At 34.6% G+C, this 17,299-nt stretch overlaps 1 protein-coding gene across 3 annotated transcripts in view; it reads left to right on the top strand.

The window, feature by feature from the left end:
* LOC138310238 (protein Wnt-9a-like) overlaps positions 1–17,299 on the top strand; it is a 51,169-nt gene that overhangs the window by 20,089 nt on the left and 13,781 nt on the right. For all 3 annotated transcript variants that reach the window (XM_069251359.1, XM_069251358.1, XM_069251360.1), the window contains one exon: positions 13,143–13,411. In XM_069251359.1, the coding sequence (XP_069107460.1) occupies positions 13,143–13,411 (269 nt within the window). The remainder of the gene's footprint in view (positions 1–13,142; positions 13,412–17,299) is intronic.

Here is a 17,299-nt window from a genome sequence, read left to right as displayed (position 1 = left end):
TTATTGCTTCTGGCCGTGCGCCATATTGTTCTATAATCAGACGCTCATCATTGTTGTAGCGAGGTCCAAATCTTATCGCCCTCACTGCCGTACACCACCAGAAAACCTGTATCTATCTCTGGTCTTTGGTCGTATCGTTTGGAATGACCTCGATCGACACTTCCTCACTATTCAAGGTCAAGCAACTAGCCTTGACCTTTTCATTTACTTGCATCCATTTTTAGATCAAAGGTATTACTTATTTTAGTTTCCGAATCGAATGGAAGAGGTGTTCTGATGGATATTTCAACTTATTGCTCGAACTCCGAGTTTTGAGTTCGTATCCTTCTTTGGGGGTAGTGTCTGGTAAGGGTCGTAAATCGGTGACTTCACTTACTCTGAAGTTTTACTATGTCTTTTATGTTTTAAGCGCACGAGATTTCAGTTTAAGTTCTTTTTATGTCGACGCGTGCCCGGATGTAAACACTTATTTGAATCGTTGGGTGTAGCGTTTCACTTTTGTTTACTTTTTTAACTGTTTGGGTTGACTAAACATTCCGATGTTGAGCATAAGACGTATAGCATAACCGTATTCATATTTTTGATGAATTGTTATCGAAAAGACGAAAGGGATATCAAACAATTATCAATTACATATTCACAACTTCAAAGACATACCAAAGTCTCTGAAGTGATTGGTCAATGACTGACTCTTCACTTAGAGAAGTATTTTTTGTAATATGAACGAATACCGTCTATGTCTAGTGTATATGTCTGAAAAATATGCTGACTGTGCATTTTAATGTCGTTAATATTTATTTAAACTGAAATAGATTCCCACCTTGTGATGTTTTAACCTTATTCAGGATATCTGATACTGCTTACATAACGGATCTCTGAAAGAGCAAACAATACGGAAACGCCCCAAATCCAAGTAGCAATGTCTAACTTCGCGGTAATTCTCGGCTACTACTTGATTCATAAAAGTTATTCTAAGGTTTCAGTCTTGTCTTTTATAAAATGCCCATTTTGAGGTGGATGAAAGAACGTTTGTTATGTTCAAGAGATGTTTTTATTGCTTGATATCACATGGGAAAAGTATATACTTCTGATCTTTTAATATAAATAAATATCGCAACACCGAAATAGTTTATCAATTGCCGGCGGTTCCGAAAATGTGATTTTGTGTAGTGTTTCTTCAAATCGTTTCCTGCTTCGATTAAAAATACCCATTGATTATGTTACTTGAATTAATAATCATTAATCACAAATGAAATGTTTCAATTTTTAGCTTGACAACTTACGAACGTATTGTGTTGAGGAAAACAGTAATTATGCGTTCCTGATGTCATGCTGGTATTTATAAAGTTTAATATTTGTGCCATGCACCTAATTGTCATGCTGTCGAATATTTTGGAAAATATAAATATATCAAATCAAAATGGATCAATGGGAACACATATCAGAAATAAATCTACATTAACGACTTCTGACAACATCCTATTCAGTGTCACGTTCGGAAGACCTCTAAACTCACTGTACTTTGGTTCAAGTGCTTTTTTCACATCTTTTAAAGCTAGCTAAATGAACTGAAAACGACATTTCGTCGAAGGAAACATGTAGCAATGTTGTGTTCCTTGTCCAAGACGACTTCGTACACGAAAATTATTCTCATCGCTCTAACAAACTATTTCGTTCCCGTCAAGAGAAAGTAATTTGATTGGTCAGTCTAAAAGGCCACCTGAACGTGCTATTGGAGGTTGTCAGATCCTTTATGAAACATATTAAGAATAATGATTGTAGTTATCAGATTGAAGAATTTAAAATAGCACAACCATTATAACATGTAATTGACTATATGTTTTGATTTGCAAACTAAACTAACATCGATTACTTTCCACAAAAATGCAGTTATCGCCATTTTTGTGATAAAGTAACACCCATTCACACATTTTCCGGAAACAAACAGGTTCACTTATCACACTGTTAGTAGGCATGTGTTGCTGTTTATTAGCCGTAGAGTGAGCATCGTCGGCGGACGATAACTAACAGTGATTGATTATTGAACTATCGATCAGCCATCACATTCCTTTGTTACACCTACCTCTCCCATTGTTATCAAGCTTCACAATTGTTGTAGTCAGCTTATTGTCAAAAAACAAACGTTTAAGGATCGGTCTCAAGGAATTTCTACATTTTTATGCGTACGTGATCACATTTATGCACCCAAATGAAATTATTTGCTTTTTAAACTTATAATGAAAGACATTTTTTAGGCTCGATTCACCTCCTCCGCAGACATAAGCTGACATGGATGACGAGTATAGCAACATACCACCGCGCATCTTTATCAACGTTCTGCTTCTGAATAGCTGATGGATATTTTAATTCATCGCCTTCTATCACTGACCTTTAAACCTTTTACCCCTAGGATTTTATAATGGGCTGACCCATGTCTTGAAGTAGAACAGTCAAAATATGTATACAGGGGTGAATGAGTTCTTCAGAGACACACCTACAAGGAAACCGACAATAAAAAAAATAAAAAAAATTGAATGCTACTCTAAACCACATCATTTTTCGCGAGATTCTGAATTTTGGCGTTCTTTTCCGAGAGAGCTTGAACACGAACTCCAATGTTACACAAAAAATGTACAAAAACGTATATATTAACGCACGATATTGTCACCAAAAATCGAATTGATGTTTTCGGGAATATGTTAAAATAAAGATTACACGAGGAATTGTATCTGCCATAATAAAGTGATTTACCGTAATTGAAGAATTGTATTACACATACATTACGTTCAAAACATTGACTGTGTGTGACTGTATTCCGTATTTGCACATTACAGAGTTAGCTTCCTTGCGAGTAGGTATTGATTGTGACGCCATGTGTTTGCGAGCATAACGTCTTACGTTTCGGTGAAAACGACGTGAATTGCGCTCACAAAATAATGACGTAACAACCGATACCTACTCGCAAGGGAGCTAACTCTGTAATATGCAAAGACGGAATTGTGATATCTCAAAGTTTGTCATGCACACATGGTGGAATGTAAAGAGGAATGCACTTCACTATTGGAGGGTGGGTCTATACTAGAAAGGTTATTGAGAAGTTTCAGTACATATAGATAATGATTTAGGTGGGTTTTTTTGCATTTATCAACCAATATATAGTGACTATCATTTTGTAGAGGAGTGCGTTTATGATAACTTTATTAAGTCAACGTAAGTGATATGGCATTTCATAAGTAATCTTTCGCCGATATTAAAAAGACATTTTTTGTATTCCTTCCTAACCAGTTCCTACTCGAACTGGAAACGAATTTTAAATTTAGTAAATGTAAGGAGTTGGTTCCTTAGTGTATTCATTTTCAATGCTAAGGGCTTTTCTGATCTTTCATTCGATATTATATGATTTATAAACTACACAACACCTCGAGCATAGACAGATAAATTAAAAAAAAAAGTTAGCGACTAACCAACCATAGCCAGCAGAATTAAATTAGAAAGCACAGTCTGGACAAAAAAAAAAAAAACCCGATCTGTTTAGAAAGCCAAATCTAAGTTTTAACTTTCACATAAAACAAAATACATCCCTAAACACTGCATCCGATTTCTATAGCAAAAGTTTAACCCACTGCCATTGAAACAATTGCAATTGTTTGTCAAATCAATTATTTTGTATATATCGGTATATCAAAAAAGTACAAATTATGTAGTTGAGGGGTAGGGATTTTCTTTTTCCTCGACCTTGTCTATTTCCCTGGGCTTTATCAGCCCAACCTTGGGGGAAACGCATGTCTCGGAAAAATCTAGAAACTTACTACATTATATATCCATTCAGCTCCATACCTTAACCGTGTAATATAATGATTAAATCCCTGTAGCAATATCGGACACCCCGCTAAGTGGTGTAAAGATAATTCACTGACAGCAAACTTCATTATCATGATTCTCAAGCTTTGTTATCCTGTAACCTGTTTATTTATCTATTTTTTTTTAATGTTCCAAAGACAATTGCTAAAAAACGGTAACGAATATCTAATCGTGATTATTAAACTAAAGAGAGGGATATCTACTTTTGGTGTTCTGAAAAAATTCAACATGGATTTTTGAGTTGAAAATATATTTGTGGATGAACGCATGGCTGGTACTATGATATCCGAAACGGCCGTTCTCCGTAGTGATAATTTGTCATGGACGCTTTTGGGGGTCCGTATTTATCATCTTTCACAGTTTTTTTCCTGTTTCGTGTTTCACTTAACACTACTTACAAATTAATGGGTGACACGGTCATCAACATTTACAGTAATTAATAAAAGAATGCTACTGTTGAAACTATATATTTATACACATTTACACATGATATATTACATAAACGATATGGCCACCTAGCACGTGGAAAAAAAAATGAAAATGAAAAAAAAAAAAAAAAACAATGAAAAAGACAAAACGAAAAACAAAAAAAAATGAAAAAGACAAAACGAAAAACGAAAAAAAAAAAAAACCGAAAAGAAAATAACAATATCCTATATCAAAGACAGGTTAGGGAAGGTGTGTTAGTCAATTACAGGTATTTGAAGAATGCGTCATTCCCATAGCTATCATTAGACAATGAACATGTATAAATTCCTTTGTGACCATGTAACTTACTTTCACACTAAGATGTCATTGGGGTTTTAATACTTCCCTCCGTCTGCCACATAATTTATTACATTAATTAACCCATCCGCCCCCAATAAATTATAAAAGATTTGATAGAAAGTTAAAACAGTCATCCACAAATGGCCATCCCCAATAACTGGACAGGTCAACAGAGAATCACTTATTTAACCTGGGAACGTTTCACACCCATAAATCGCCGTATTGGTGTGTCGGGTATTGTTTAGTGTTGGGTAATACACTATTATCGGGTGATGTATGGGGTATCCGGACACCGTATCAATGTTGGAGGGTATTACAGAGGTATTGTAGCTCCTATCATGGGATTACTGTAGTCGATATTGCCGGCCACCCGGCACCCTCTCAATCACCCGCGGTCATTTATCAGGCCTGCTGACGTGTATGGCCAAGGCTATCGGTGGTGGAGAAATCGCTCTGATAAGTCCAACATATCCCTCTACTGTTTGGACTATCTGTTACAGTGATCCCAGCGCATTCTCTATAAGGCTATACCGAAATCGAGTGTCTGGAGAATCTATTCCAATAAGTCTCTATAAAGTTATACCGAAATCCAGGGATTTGAACTAGGTAGGAAATACAAGATAATAAGTCTATAAAACGTAAGTTTGTTTAGTGATTCTATTACAAATGGTCTAGCGCCTACTGGGGGAATTCTGAACATACAGTACTAAACTGTAGGGATTTGTATGTACAGTATTATAGTCTGTAAAGAATAATGTATTGGATGAGTATTTCAATTAAGTGGGTGTAAATTTCTACCAGAACCCAGAGATATTAGTTTATTATGCATAAATTACAATGCAAATCACCCGAATGTATCATCCGATTTTACCTCATCAGAGGTTGGCAATATATAGGTTGGTAGTACATTAAGGAATACCCTTTTGTTTCAAATACTAAAGTGATTAACGTTTTACGTTTGCTACATGCAGTCTGTTAATCCTACAGTTTGTAATTATTAAGGTTCCTGGTACAGTGGCTATGCCTTCTTTTATTACATTTATTATTAAAATATTAATACTCATTCACAACTAGATCACTGTGAACTTCTTTCCCTCAATTCTTGTTCTTAATTGAAATCCACATAACCATACTTTGCTGGTGATAATTTAAAAGCTTTCTACTCCAATATGTAATCTATTTTCCCAAGGCCTGATCAAAACAAGATCCGTTTATTTCAAGTTAAATGGTTTGATTTGAAATCAACATTACCGATATCGTAACACAATACAAAAATAAATGTCCCGACATATCACCACAGGCTCTCTAACTCTGGGTCGAATCCCATGTAATCCCATCTGTGGCAGTTGCCAGGAACTGACCGCTGGTCGGTGGTTTTTCTCCGGGTACACCGGCTTTCCTTCACCAACAAATCTGGCACGTCCTTAAATGATCCTGGCTGGTAATGGGACGTTTAACTGATAAAACCTAAAAAACACATTACAAATATAAATTCGCCTTTTTAATTATAAGTGAATCGAGATCATAAGATCATACAGCTTTTAATGTTATTGAAATATTGATTATACAGTTAACGTTTTGCAGTAATACCATATTAATTATCTACTTAGATATGTTCGTCTCAAAACTTTTCGTTTTTGCATGTTTCTGATGAAGCTTGCGTCTACTATAACACTTAACTTCTCAAAATCAATGTTAAGCTACAATATGAATGTGCCAAATTTCATAGATGCTCGGTATATCGGTCATTACGCCTTATGCAAGATGTTTACACAATGATATCTGTGATAGCTCTTAGTAATTAGGGTAATTTGTAATGTCAGTGTATTACCTTCCAAACCAGAACGTTTATTTAGCTCTAACTGACATGTGGGTTAGTAGAGGGGCATGTTACACGTTACAATGATCTCCTCTGGGGTTTTTATAACCCGCATAACTTTATTATAGCCATAAGTCATTGTTATAATTAAACGTAATTACGGAGTAATGATGCTTTGTTTATTATTATATAATAAAGGCTATGAATTCTAAGGTGTAAACTCCAATTGTCGTACTTTTTCCACATTATCAGTATTCCTGTGAGAACGATATGACAGCCAAATATAAATATTTAGTTGTAAAAAACTTGTGTATCTTATTGAGTCACCAAATAACAATGACGTATATATTCATGTTGCAACGTCACTGTTCTATGCACACATATTATGATGTATATATACTTAGCTTATTTGCACTGACTCTAGTTATTTATTGTAATGTTTCGTCAGATATGTGCAACAATTATAGACACCATAAGAACCACATCACCAGTATACCATCGGTACTAAGTGGTTACACCGAAGCCAGAGTTGGTTGGCGGTGATCTGTGGGGCTAATTCCCGAACAGTTTGTCAGCAAAGCCGAACTCTACACATGATGCTATCTTGGTTGACTGTCAGAAAACAACACCTTAAGTTATAGAGAACCCATCTCATAAACATCCGTGTCCTGTAAACCAACTTTCTTTCGCGGTTGATTAATTTCGCGATTTCTCTCAAAGTGCAAGTCCACGAATATTAACGTTTGCGTATTCAATAACTGCATGGACATCCTAAACATAATACAAGTGATGTGTAAATTATTTATCGGAAATTAAGTTCCATAAGTATTCATAAAAATCAATTAGCCAGTACTTTGTTATCGGTTGATCTACTACAATAATAATATTATTGCTATACTGTTTTACACAGTTTTGCTTCGTACGATTATCTGCCTCATTGAAAAATACATTTTGACAATGTGACTGGTTCCGAAAATTAAATGTTAATATGACGCAAGTAAGAATATTATCGATGATATATTCTCTCTCTGATGGCATACTTTGGTGTGATAGCAAACAGGAATTTTGCATCATATTTTGACAATATTGAACGAAGATTCTTACAGTTGCTTGATAATAAGTATCTTGTATTCGTCACCTTATATACTAATCAGTCTATTCAAAAGGTCGTAAAAGTAAAAGTGCTGAAATGATAAAAATCAGTTATATTACATGATTTGATAACACAATTACCATAGCGTTGCATTCCTATTGTTTTTTTCGCTGTTTCTTTAATTCTATTGTCTATACGTAGGTGTAAAACGCTTGAACGGCCACCACGGGGCAGACGTTACAGAGAAACGTTTTAATGATGAATTGTGGTTAGGATCTACCCCAAGATAAAGAGCTTCAAACATACCAGCTTTGATGAATATAGACTGTTATCATAGTCCATCTCAGAGGGAATGTACCTCTGGCTGTAAATAGACCAGGCCTGACAGGGGCGTTTGTCATTAGGAGGGTCAGCCAGGTCTGGGAGAGGTTAGAGGATGGGGGAGGCAGGGTATAAAGTTTCTGGATATTTTCTAATTCTAGAGTACCTCATTTTTAGCGATTTCGAAGGCCCAGCCAAGTTGTGGGAAAAACGGAATATAAAATTATTATATATTTTTAAATTCAAAGTACCAAAATTTGCGCCATTCAAACATTATCATTGGGTTAGCGCCACGGTAAACCACTCAAGCAATCGTTGATTTTGTTAAATGGTTCTGTCCTTCAGCAGTGATAATTATCAAATATTGATGCCATACTTCAACATCAGAGTTATTGTGGCACGCTACTTTTAATGTAAATAAGCTTATTTTCATCAATGTTTCATTTCTCGTTTTTATGCCCAACGGCTTTCTCATTGCGGGATTCCAATTTACTGCTTTAAAATAAATTGTTACCGATATGATTGATTTAGGATATTTGAAACAAAAATGATGTCTTTTGTAATGAAATTCCAACAAACAACTTTAGCGGAAATTTCCCACAATATTGAGTCATTGTTACATCAACTGACAATACTTGAATTGATTAGTTTTACATCATATTAAAAGCCAGAGTCATATAAAGAATACCAGATTTAGAAAGTGGGAAAAAGCAGGAGTACCCCGAAGAAAGACACCGTACTACGGTCAATACCTGGCAACTGTCACACATGAGTTTCGAATTCGCTACCCAGAGGTACAGGGCATAGTATAATATGTCGGATATTGTAATCAATCGTTCACCGTGGCCCCTACCTTGAAATATGCCATATAAACAGCAGACATTTATGACTGATTTTTTTTTCCTAGACTACAATGCATGTGTGACATTCCGTATGATTGTGGGTTATTTTCCATTTAGCCGTGTGGCATACATCAACCAGTGTCAGACTCATTCCATCGCATCTTTATGGAGTAGACACTGGTATCGACGATATAGTCAACAACAACGCCACCACTCCATTGGCATGTCATTGCCTACAAAATGATGTCATCGTTATTGGAATGTCTGTTATTTTCATCTAAATAAACATTTCAGGTAAACATCCTATGACTTTCATTTACGGTGGGGTAAGAAATTTCTACAGTATAGCCGGTTACAAGCATTTCTTTGATCATAAACATGACAGTAAATATTTTAATTTCATCCCGAAAATAGAAATTAATTGATAGCTTATATTACTATTATCATATCGCGAAATTGGTTTCTTTTTTTTCCTTTCAAGTTGAATCCCAGATATGTTTGACCTGCAATATATAGGGCTACAGAAAATTGAAATGCTAATTTCTAGAATGCACACAAATGTAATTCAAACATTATGGTTTTGTATTTGTTAAGTTATTGTTTCAAATTTTGCTCATTCCAACACCACTATCGATACGATATAAGATTAAAAAAGGATGACGATATGGCAAGGTAATTTTGGAAATTCGAAAATCACTATTATAAGCATCATTTGTAGATTTAGATTTTATATTAATCAATGAATGATATTAAAAATAACCAACTCGGTGACTGTTTCCTATCCTAGTCTAGAATCGTTTTAACCTGTAAAATTAAACATGCTTCATCACCGACAGAGCATCAACGTTACTAATTATTTGAACAATAATTGGTGTTTAATCATCTGTGTATATAAGTCTTATAAACAAAAGAAAATGAAAATAATTTTGCTTTTGATGCATGAGCAATCAATACTTCATTCCATATAGGACATAGTATTTGTGCCATGGCATTTTATCGAGACGCCATTGACTATTTTTAAAAAAAAATCTTGAAGTAAAATTAGAAGTTTAAACTTTTCAATGGTGGTAATAGCGTAACATAGTAACTTTTGTAACAGAAGAAAAATACTAATTCGTCTGCTCCTGTTTTTTTTTATTCAGAAAAAATATATTTGTCAGCCATGGACCATCTTTAAATAAAATGTAAAAGTTTTTTGCAGTAACTACTATATTACTTGAAACATATAAGCAAGACCACATGTTCCCGAAGGAGTAGCGTTCTATGCGTCATCGGACAATAACTATCCTAGGCATTTGAATATTTCTAAGTATCTACTCTGTTTTGAAAACAAGTTGAAATTTTGCCGTACTATTCACTTCCAGTTTAATCTCTGGGTTACATAACTCAATGGATGTTTACAGTTATTAGATCTACTGAATCCCGCTGTTGTGAAGTTCTTCCCAGTCAAACAATAATTCCAAGTAAACATGATAAGGGAACAGGTCAGACCTGGCTGATGAGGTATCCCTCATATCATCAACATTATATAAAATCTTAATTAGGAATTCCATTATTTTTACTGAGGAGATAATTGTTTAACGACATCAAAAAGGCGTCGCCTTTGATACCCTGCAAAAATATTATGTCCAAATATACCTTCCCTTCGAGTAAGGTTTTGGTCCATTGCCAATTTTCAGCATTTTTTTGTGATGTATTTATTCATCTACAACAATAAGAAAACAAAACATATATTATAGAGTTTTGAAAAATATCTTGAATATCAGAGTATGAACAATGTAGTCCGCTTCGTCGTAAGGTTATTTTGTTTGTATCATTAAACCCATTTGTCTTTAAGTCCAGAAAAATTAAAGATACCCCACCGCCGACAGAGCATAAATGATATTCATCATTGGAACACTAATTGGTGTTTAATCGTGTATATATATGCCTAATTAACACAAAAAATAACAAAAGATAATTTATTACGCCTTTGGTGCATGCGCAATCATTACTTCATTCCATATAGGATACAGTGACACGGAATTGTTTCGGGATGCTATTAATTATTTTTCATATTTTCAACTTGAAGTAAAATAAGAAGCTCAAACTTTTCAATGGTGGTAATGATGTTAAGTTAGTAACTTTTATAACTGAAGAAAACTACTAAATCGTCTGCTCCTGTTTTTGATAGTGAGAAAATACCATTTGTCAGCGGTGGAGCATCTTTAAGAAAAATCCAATTATTCCATATCTAACACGAGGAAAAGAATAGGAAAAGGATATTTATACGTCATTTAAAACGGAGCAGCATCTTCTCAAGTGGTGCCAGTGTATTCTGTTTTAACCACATCTTGGACACATTGTACAAATGTGCACTTTGTTTGGCCATTTAAGGAAACAGTGTACATATTTGAAAGTTTTGACATTCTTGGACATTGTACATATTGAATTTTTTTGACAATTTCTGAACATTGAATTTGAAGTTGTTTTGACATTTCTTGACATGTACATATTGAAAGTTTTTGACATTTTTGGAGACATTGTACATATTTGAAAGTTGTTTTGACATTTTTGGAGACATTGTACATATTTGAAAGTTGTTTTTGACAATTTCTTGGAGACATTGTACATATTTGAAAGTTGTTTTTGACAATTTCTTGGAGACATTGTACATATTTGAAAGTTGTTTTTGACAATTTCTTGGAGACATTGTACATATTTGAAAGTTGTTTTTGACAATTTCTTGGAGACATTGTACATATTTGAAAGTTGTTTTTGACAATTTCTTGGAGACATTGTACATATTTGAAAGTTGTTTTTGACAATTTCTTGGAGACATTGTACAAATTTGAAAGTTGTTTTTGACAGTTTCTTGGAGACATTGTACATATTTGAAAGTTGTTTTTGACAATTTCTTGAAGACATTGTACATATTTGAAAGTTGTTTTTGACAATTTCTCGCAGACATTGTACATATTTGAACGTTGTGTTGACCGTTCCAAGGAAATATTTACAAACCGTTATCTTAACGTTGTTTTGGCCACTGTTCATATCTGAACAATGACTAGTGAGTCATTTGTTTAGGGTATTTTCAAGAATTTTGAAAACAAATTTGCGTTTTCGTCCGCCAGATTGTTTATTAAAGCACACATCGGAGGATTTCAATCCTCTACATTTTGTGTGTCCTGCCACAGATTGTGGGACTCAATCAAGTCGTAAATACGTTCAGGTGTAAGATGTGATCGCACGAACGGCTTCATTTAACTAGCCTATCAGCACATAAAGTTGTTACTTTAATATGCCCAATCTCGAAAATGACAATTGATTCGCCGCGTTTATCCCGTATTTTATACAAAGGAGATGGGCGTACATTTGCTAAATGGCGTGTAGAGGATCCCAAAGTATGTTCAGTTGTGAAAACGAACTAAATAGGCGGCCGAAAGGTATGCATGCCTCACTACACCGCATAGCAAGCGAAACACCTGGAAATGTGATTGAAGTGGAATCCATTGTCAGTTCACCATGACAGATACCAATGTATTCATGCGCCTATTGAAATTGACGGATGATTGTTGAAGAAATGATCTACCTACGCGAGGGTAAAGAAGTGCGGATTGCCCTAATTGCTAAACGATTGCCTTAAATGATTCTGTTCTGCGGACCACCAGAGTCACTGGTGATATTTTACATGTCATTTGTCCTGTGTATGAGGGGTTTGACGGGTGCTTTGTCTGATAAACCGAGTGCTCCCTTCCCCAAACGCCCACTAAGATACCAATAACGCAGACATTTATCCTTAACGTTTGGATGATTGGCTTTGACTTGTACACTGACAAGAACATTTATAATAAAGCTGCAGGAATGACACTAACATGTACATATCAATAAATAAAAAATGGTGTATGGGAAAATATTTTGAATTAAAAACTGCGTTTATGGCGTTATGTATATAAAGGGGCCGTTGAGTACAGATGGCTCATGATTTATGTTCGTACGTCTTATTTTGGGAAAACAAATAATGACGTCCAGTCCAACCGCAAATTAACTTCAAATTAAACACGGTCTTTACCAACCTTTAAAGTAGAAAATTAAACATAATTAATATACGATACAGGTGTGGAATTCCTAGTATCACCTGTAGGTGTGAAATTATAAAAAATGAAGTCGTATATCTGTCAAATAAGATGTTTCTACGGCATCATATGCATGTAATACATGGTAAATAACCGAACATCATAATTTACTGTTAATATTTAACTTATAACGTTTTAAGTGTTAGCACACACTTTTTAATGGAAGTGAATAAAACCAATTAGAAATTCGAGATGATTTTTTTTTCTTTCGTGTGGGCAGAGAGCCAAAATGGAGCCAAAAAGATAAAAGAAAGACACTGCTTATGAATAATTTTTGTATTTGCTCCCTTTGGATTTTTGTTTTTCATTTTGTTCTTTTTCAGGCTTTAAAGAAACATCTTTTCTGTACGCGATGTCTTCAGCAAGTTTAGTACACGAATTTGCACGCGCATGCAGTAGTGGTCGTTTGGACAGATGCACGTGCGACGAGTCCAAAAGTCTTCAGAACAAGGAGGCGTGGAGGTGGGGCGGTTGTGGTGACAATGTCAAATACGGCTTCCGGTTCACGAGACGTTTCCTACGGCGGGCCAGACGGAGGGGCAAAGATCACCGGGCCATGATTAATCAGCATAATAGTAAACTAGGAATAAGGGTGAGTAGATTCTGTTTAACTAGAACAATGGTGCTTCTCTCTCAAACTGGTAAACTCATCTGCAAATTTGACATTGTAACTTTCTTTATCGCTGCTTAATAGCTTATGATAATAGCCAATTTATATGTAGAAGTACTTTATAAGGGATCCGAAAGTCCAAGTAGAATCAGTCAATTATCAATAGGGAATTGTATGTAATAATTGGGATCAAAGTAAAGATATTTGTCTTTGAGATTAGGGTAGACATTCTTTAGACAGAAAAAAAAATTTATCACTTGAAATACCATACACTACGCTAAAGAGATCATCGTGATGATATGTCTAAGTTTGATCATCATGACACCGATTATAAAGAGAAGTGTAATGACAAAATATTAATCGAATTGTATCAGTTGGTCGTTTATGTCTTATTGATATTATATAAAGAGACAAATGATTATATAATTAATTCTCACCAGTCTGTAGCGTCAAAGTAACCAGATACCCCACTGTATCGGTATTCCTTTGTTTCGATCCCCTCGTCATGTTTGTACCTCTATAGGATACTTAAATATTTCATAATTGTATTAACTTTGCTAAAAACGATTGAAATTATATTTGATGAAATATTCAGGTTAAGCATTTTTGATTTCGAATGGAAATTTATTACATCTGATAAAATATTTCGCTGTTGTATAAGTCGCACCGTTGGGGATTAAAGATAACCTCGATGCAATTAATTCATCGACCTCACGGAGATGAATGAAATATATCTAGCCTTGGGGTAGACCGGTGAATCTGCGGGATAGGATTCCGAAGGTGATGAATGTGAACACATCAGAAAATGTGACGTTTTAAGAATCTGACCCCAAGGATAGTATAATTGATCGTGTTTTCTTACCCGGGGTAGACGGGATATTAACTAACAAATAAAACTTCAAAAATAAGTATATTTTTATTTATGAGATTAATCAATCTTGCTTGTAGCGAGCATTTTCATTGTTTTAAATACTTTATAAGTCCATGCAGAAAACATGACGTTGCCATTTTTAACGTCGTATCTCATTGGCTAATACAACGGCGTATTGATTTCATAAAAAAAAACTATTCACTCGATATTATCTAGTAGTCGATGTTTATATAGTTTTATGTCAGGGAGATATTACACAAAAACATGAGCGAACTTTCATAAAAAAAACCGCAAGATTTTAACTAACGCACTTCTGTAGCGAGCATTAAACTTAAATAATGAGTTCAGGTGTTTAAAATACAAGTATGCGACAAAAATGTTTGTTTACAGTAATTAAGATTATTTATACGGATTTTGCCTGAATAATGTCCCCTATTCACACCAAATAACCGGATATATTTTTATATACTTATATTTTTATAAGTTAGCCCTATATTGACGAAATAAAATCTTCAAACTTGACGTACATAATACATAATTAAGAAAAATGTTTTCAAACAAATGTTGAGGCCAGTATATAAATGCATATAACAATATGGAAGGATGAACTAGAATAGATGGGTTATGGCACAAAAATATAGAACATTACATAAATAAGATAATGGGAAGAAAAACAAAACTAAATGACGTCACTTAATTACGACAGCTCCACGCAGTCGTGACCTAGTTTCTATTGACGTATTGTGTAAACACATTTCGGGACACGTCCGAAGGGTGATGAATTATGAAAAAAACTAGATGTGACATAGCACAATTTAGTTGTTATTTTATGCTTTAACTATTTGTTTGCGAGTTGGCAATCTGATATATATCGTATATCCAAACACCTCTCTGATTTGTCAAAAAAGGTCGGAGCATTGTAAAAAAAAGTTCATCAATTCAGACCGGTTATCAGATTTTACACCTCTACAACACCTCGGTATACATCTGCTTTGTCACGGGGCACGTGGTAATCAATAACTGTCAATTAAGATTGAATGAATCAAGGACAGTTCTTGACAGTCACGTGCGTTAAATCCTGTAACTGTTTGCACAAGTTTAAAAATTGTCACATTATACAATGCCAACGATTGCGTAACAACAGTCACGAGCAATGCAGGGGCGAATCACGTGACACTTTCACAGCATGGCCGTCAGAGACATTGGATCGGCTATTAGATCTATAGATTAAGCAATCAGAAGGGATCATCATGCCCTTTCTGATTTTTGTTGTAAATTCTACCCACACCACAGGTATTGCATGCTTTCAGGTGATGTATTGCAATACGGATTAGCCCTGACCCCAGGTACGAATATGTCAGCGAAGTGTGATCCACTCAGGGGAACGTTCGTCTTTCATCCCACAAATTCCTCTGGATTTAAAGGAGTGCTATATTGTCATATTGGTGATCTTTAATGATGTCTTTTTATTTTTATCATAATTCCATGGCTGATATATTGTTAAGATACTTGAACCAGGCTCCAGAATCATAAAAGATTTTTAGACTTAAGTTTTGACATAGCTACTCGTAAATGCTGTAACTTTTGTAACATCATCTTTGATTGGCAAAGCTTAAATTAAGACAGGTTTGTCTTAAAATTAAAAAAATAAAATTAAGAAAGGCTTGGACTTAAATTATGTAACTTTTTGTATCGCCATCTCTAATTGGCTAAGCCTAACATTAAGATAGGTTTGGATTGAGTGATTTTCATAATTCTTAGGTCATACCTTCTTTAAACCATTTACAAATAAACTGCAATGCATCAGCGCGAACTACATCGAGATCAGTAGAAACGTTTACTCGGTATAACTACCCATACACGAATATATAACAAGATCACAATTCATATATATATATATATAATGTTAACTATGCCAATTGATATATATAGATAAATCTGTATGACTGTGTCGATATTGTATCTGTTTATTTGTTTAACAGTATTGCTTCGAAATGTCTTGAAAACTAAACGAAATATTTATAAATATAAAAAAAGATCATGCCAAAAGACGACAGACAAAATTATGTGATAAAATATAAATCCATGTTCTATTGTTGCTTACATCCCAACAGACATTCTTAGCCTGTTATCTGAATGTGCAGTGACAATGTTGGGGTTAGCAGAGTGTACGGAAAAGTGCGCCGGAAGGGAAACCGAGCTAACGATATGTATTCTTATGAATGATTTAGAAATTACTGATGGAAGCCTGAGGATGCACGTGGGTGTCACGTGAAAATGTGTAGTGATAGGCCTGTTGAATATACAAAAGTTCAAACATTTCAAGAATGTTTTCGAGCAGAGGCTTCTGATTTTAAATGATCAAAATACACTTATATTACGAATTGAAGCTATAGTTGTAAACTATGTCTTCTTCAGGGGGAAATTCATGTAAATCATTCTTTTGTAAAAATATGGGCGAATATCTCTTTCCTATTTCTTCTAACATTTAGTAAATATTGGCATGGGTTGTGATAAAGTTCGTTATTTCTTAATGTTTGTACTCTCTTGTTAATGCGTTTTGAATCGTTAAAGGAACAGTGATATTTGTTAAAATCCTAAATTATATGATATAGTATTATAACAGTCCTTCAATATTCCATTTGGTCAATAATTGCAGACTGGCAATAAAGTTAGATTAATTATATGATATTGTTTACCGCTGCAACAATTACACTCGATGTGAAAAAGAAATATATGTTCAAGACAAATATCGAAATGGTTAATTATCTCTGATTACACTGTGCTATACTAGATATGTAACATCTCAAACAGCTATGGTCATTTCTGGATAGTATTTTGTCTTTGCATCATGTGTTCATATACAGGTACAAATGTATATTCGGATGGTATCTTCTTGTGATAACGGTAATTGTGGTGATACCTCGCCAAGCATATTTCCGGAGACAACGAACAAGAAACCCATCGGGACCATATTCACTGACTAACTTTCGGGATTC

This window comes from Argopecten irradians, chromosome 16 (genome assembly GCF_041381155.1).
Source record: "Argopecten irradians isolate NY chromosome 16, Ai_NY, whole genome shotgun sequence".
Classification (NCBI taxonomy): Eukaryota; Metazoa; Mollusca; class Bivalvia; order Pectinida; family Pectinidae; genus Argopecten; species Argopecten irradians.
The sequence above is the reverse complement of the archived record's forward strand: the minus strand, read 5'-3'. Positions and strand labels throughout refer to the sequence as shown.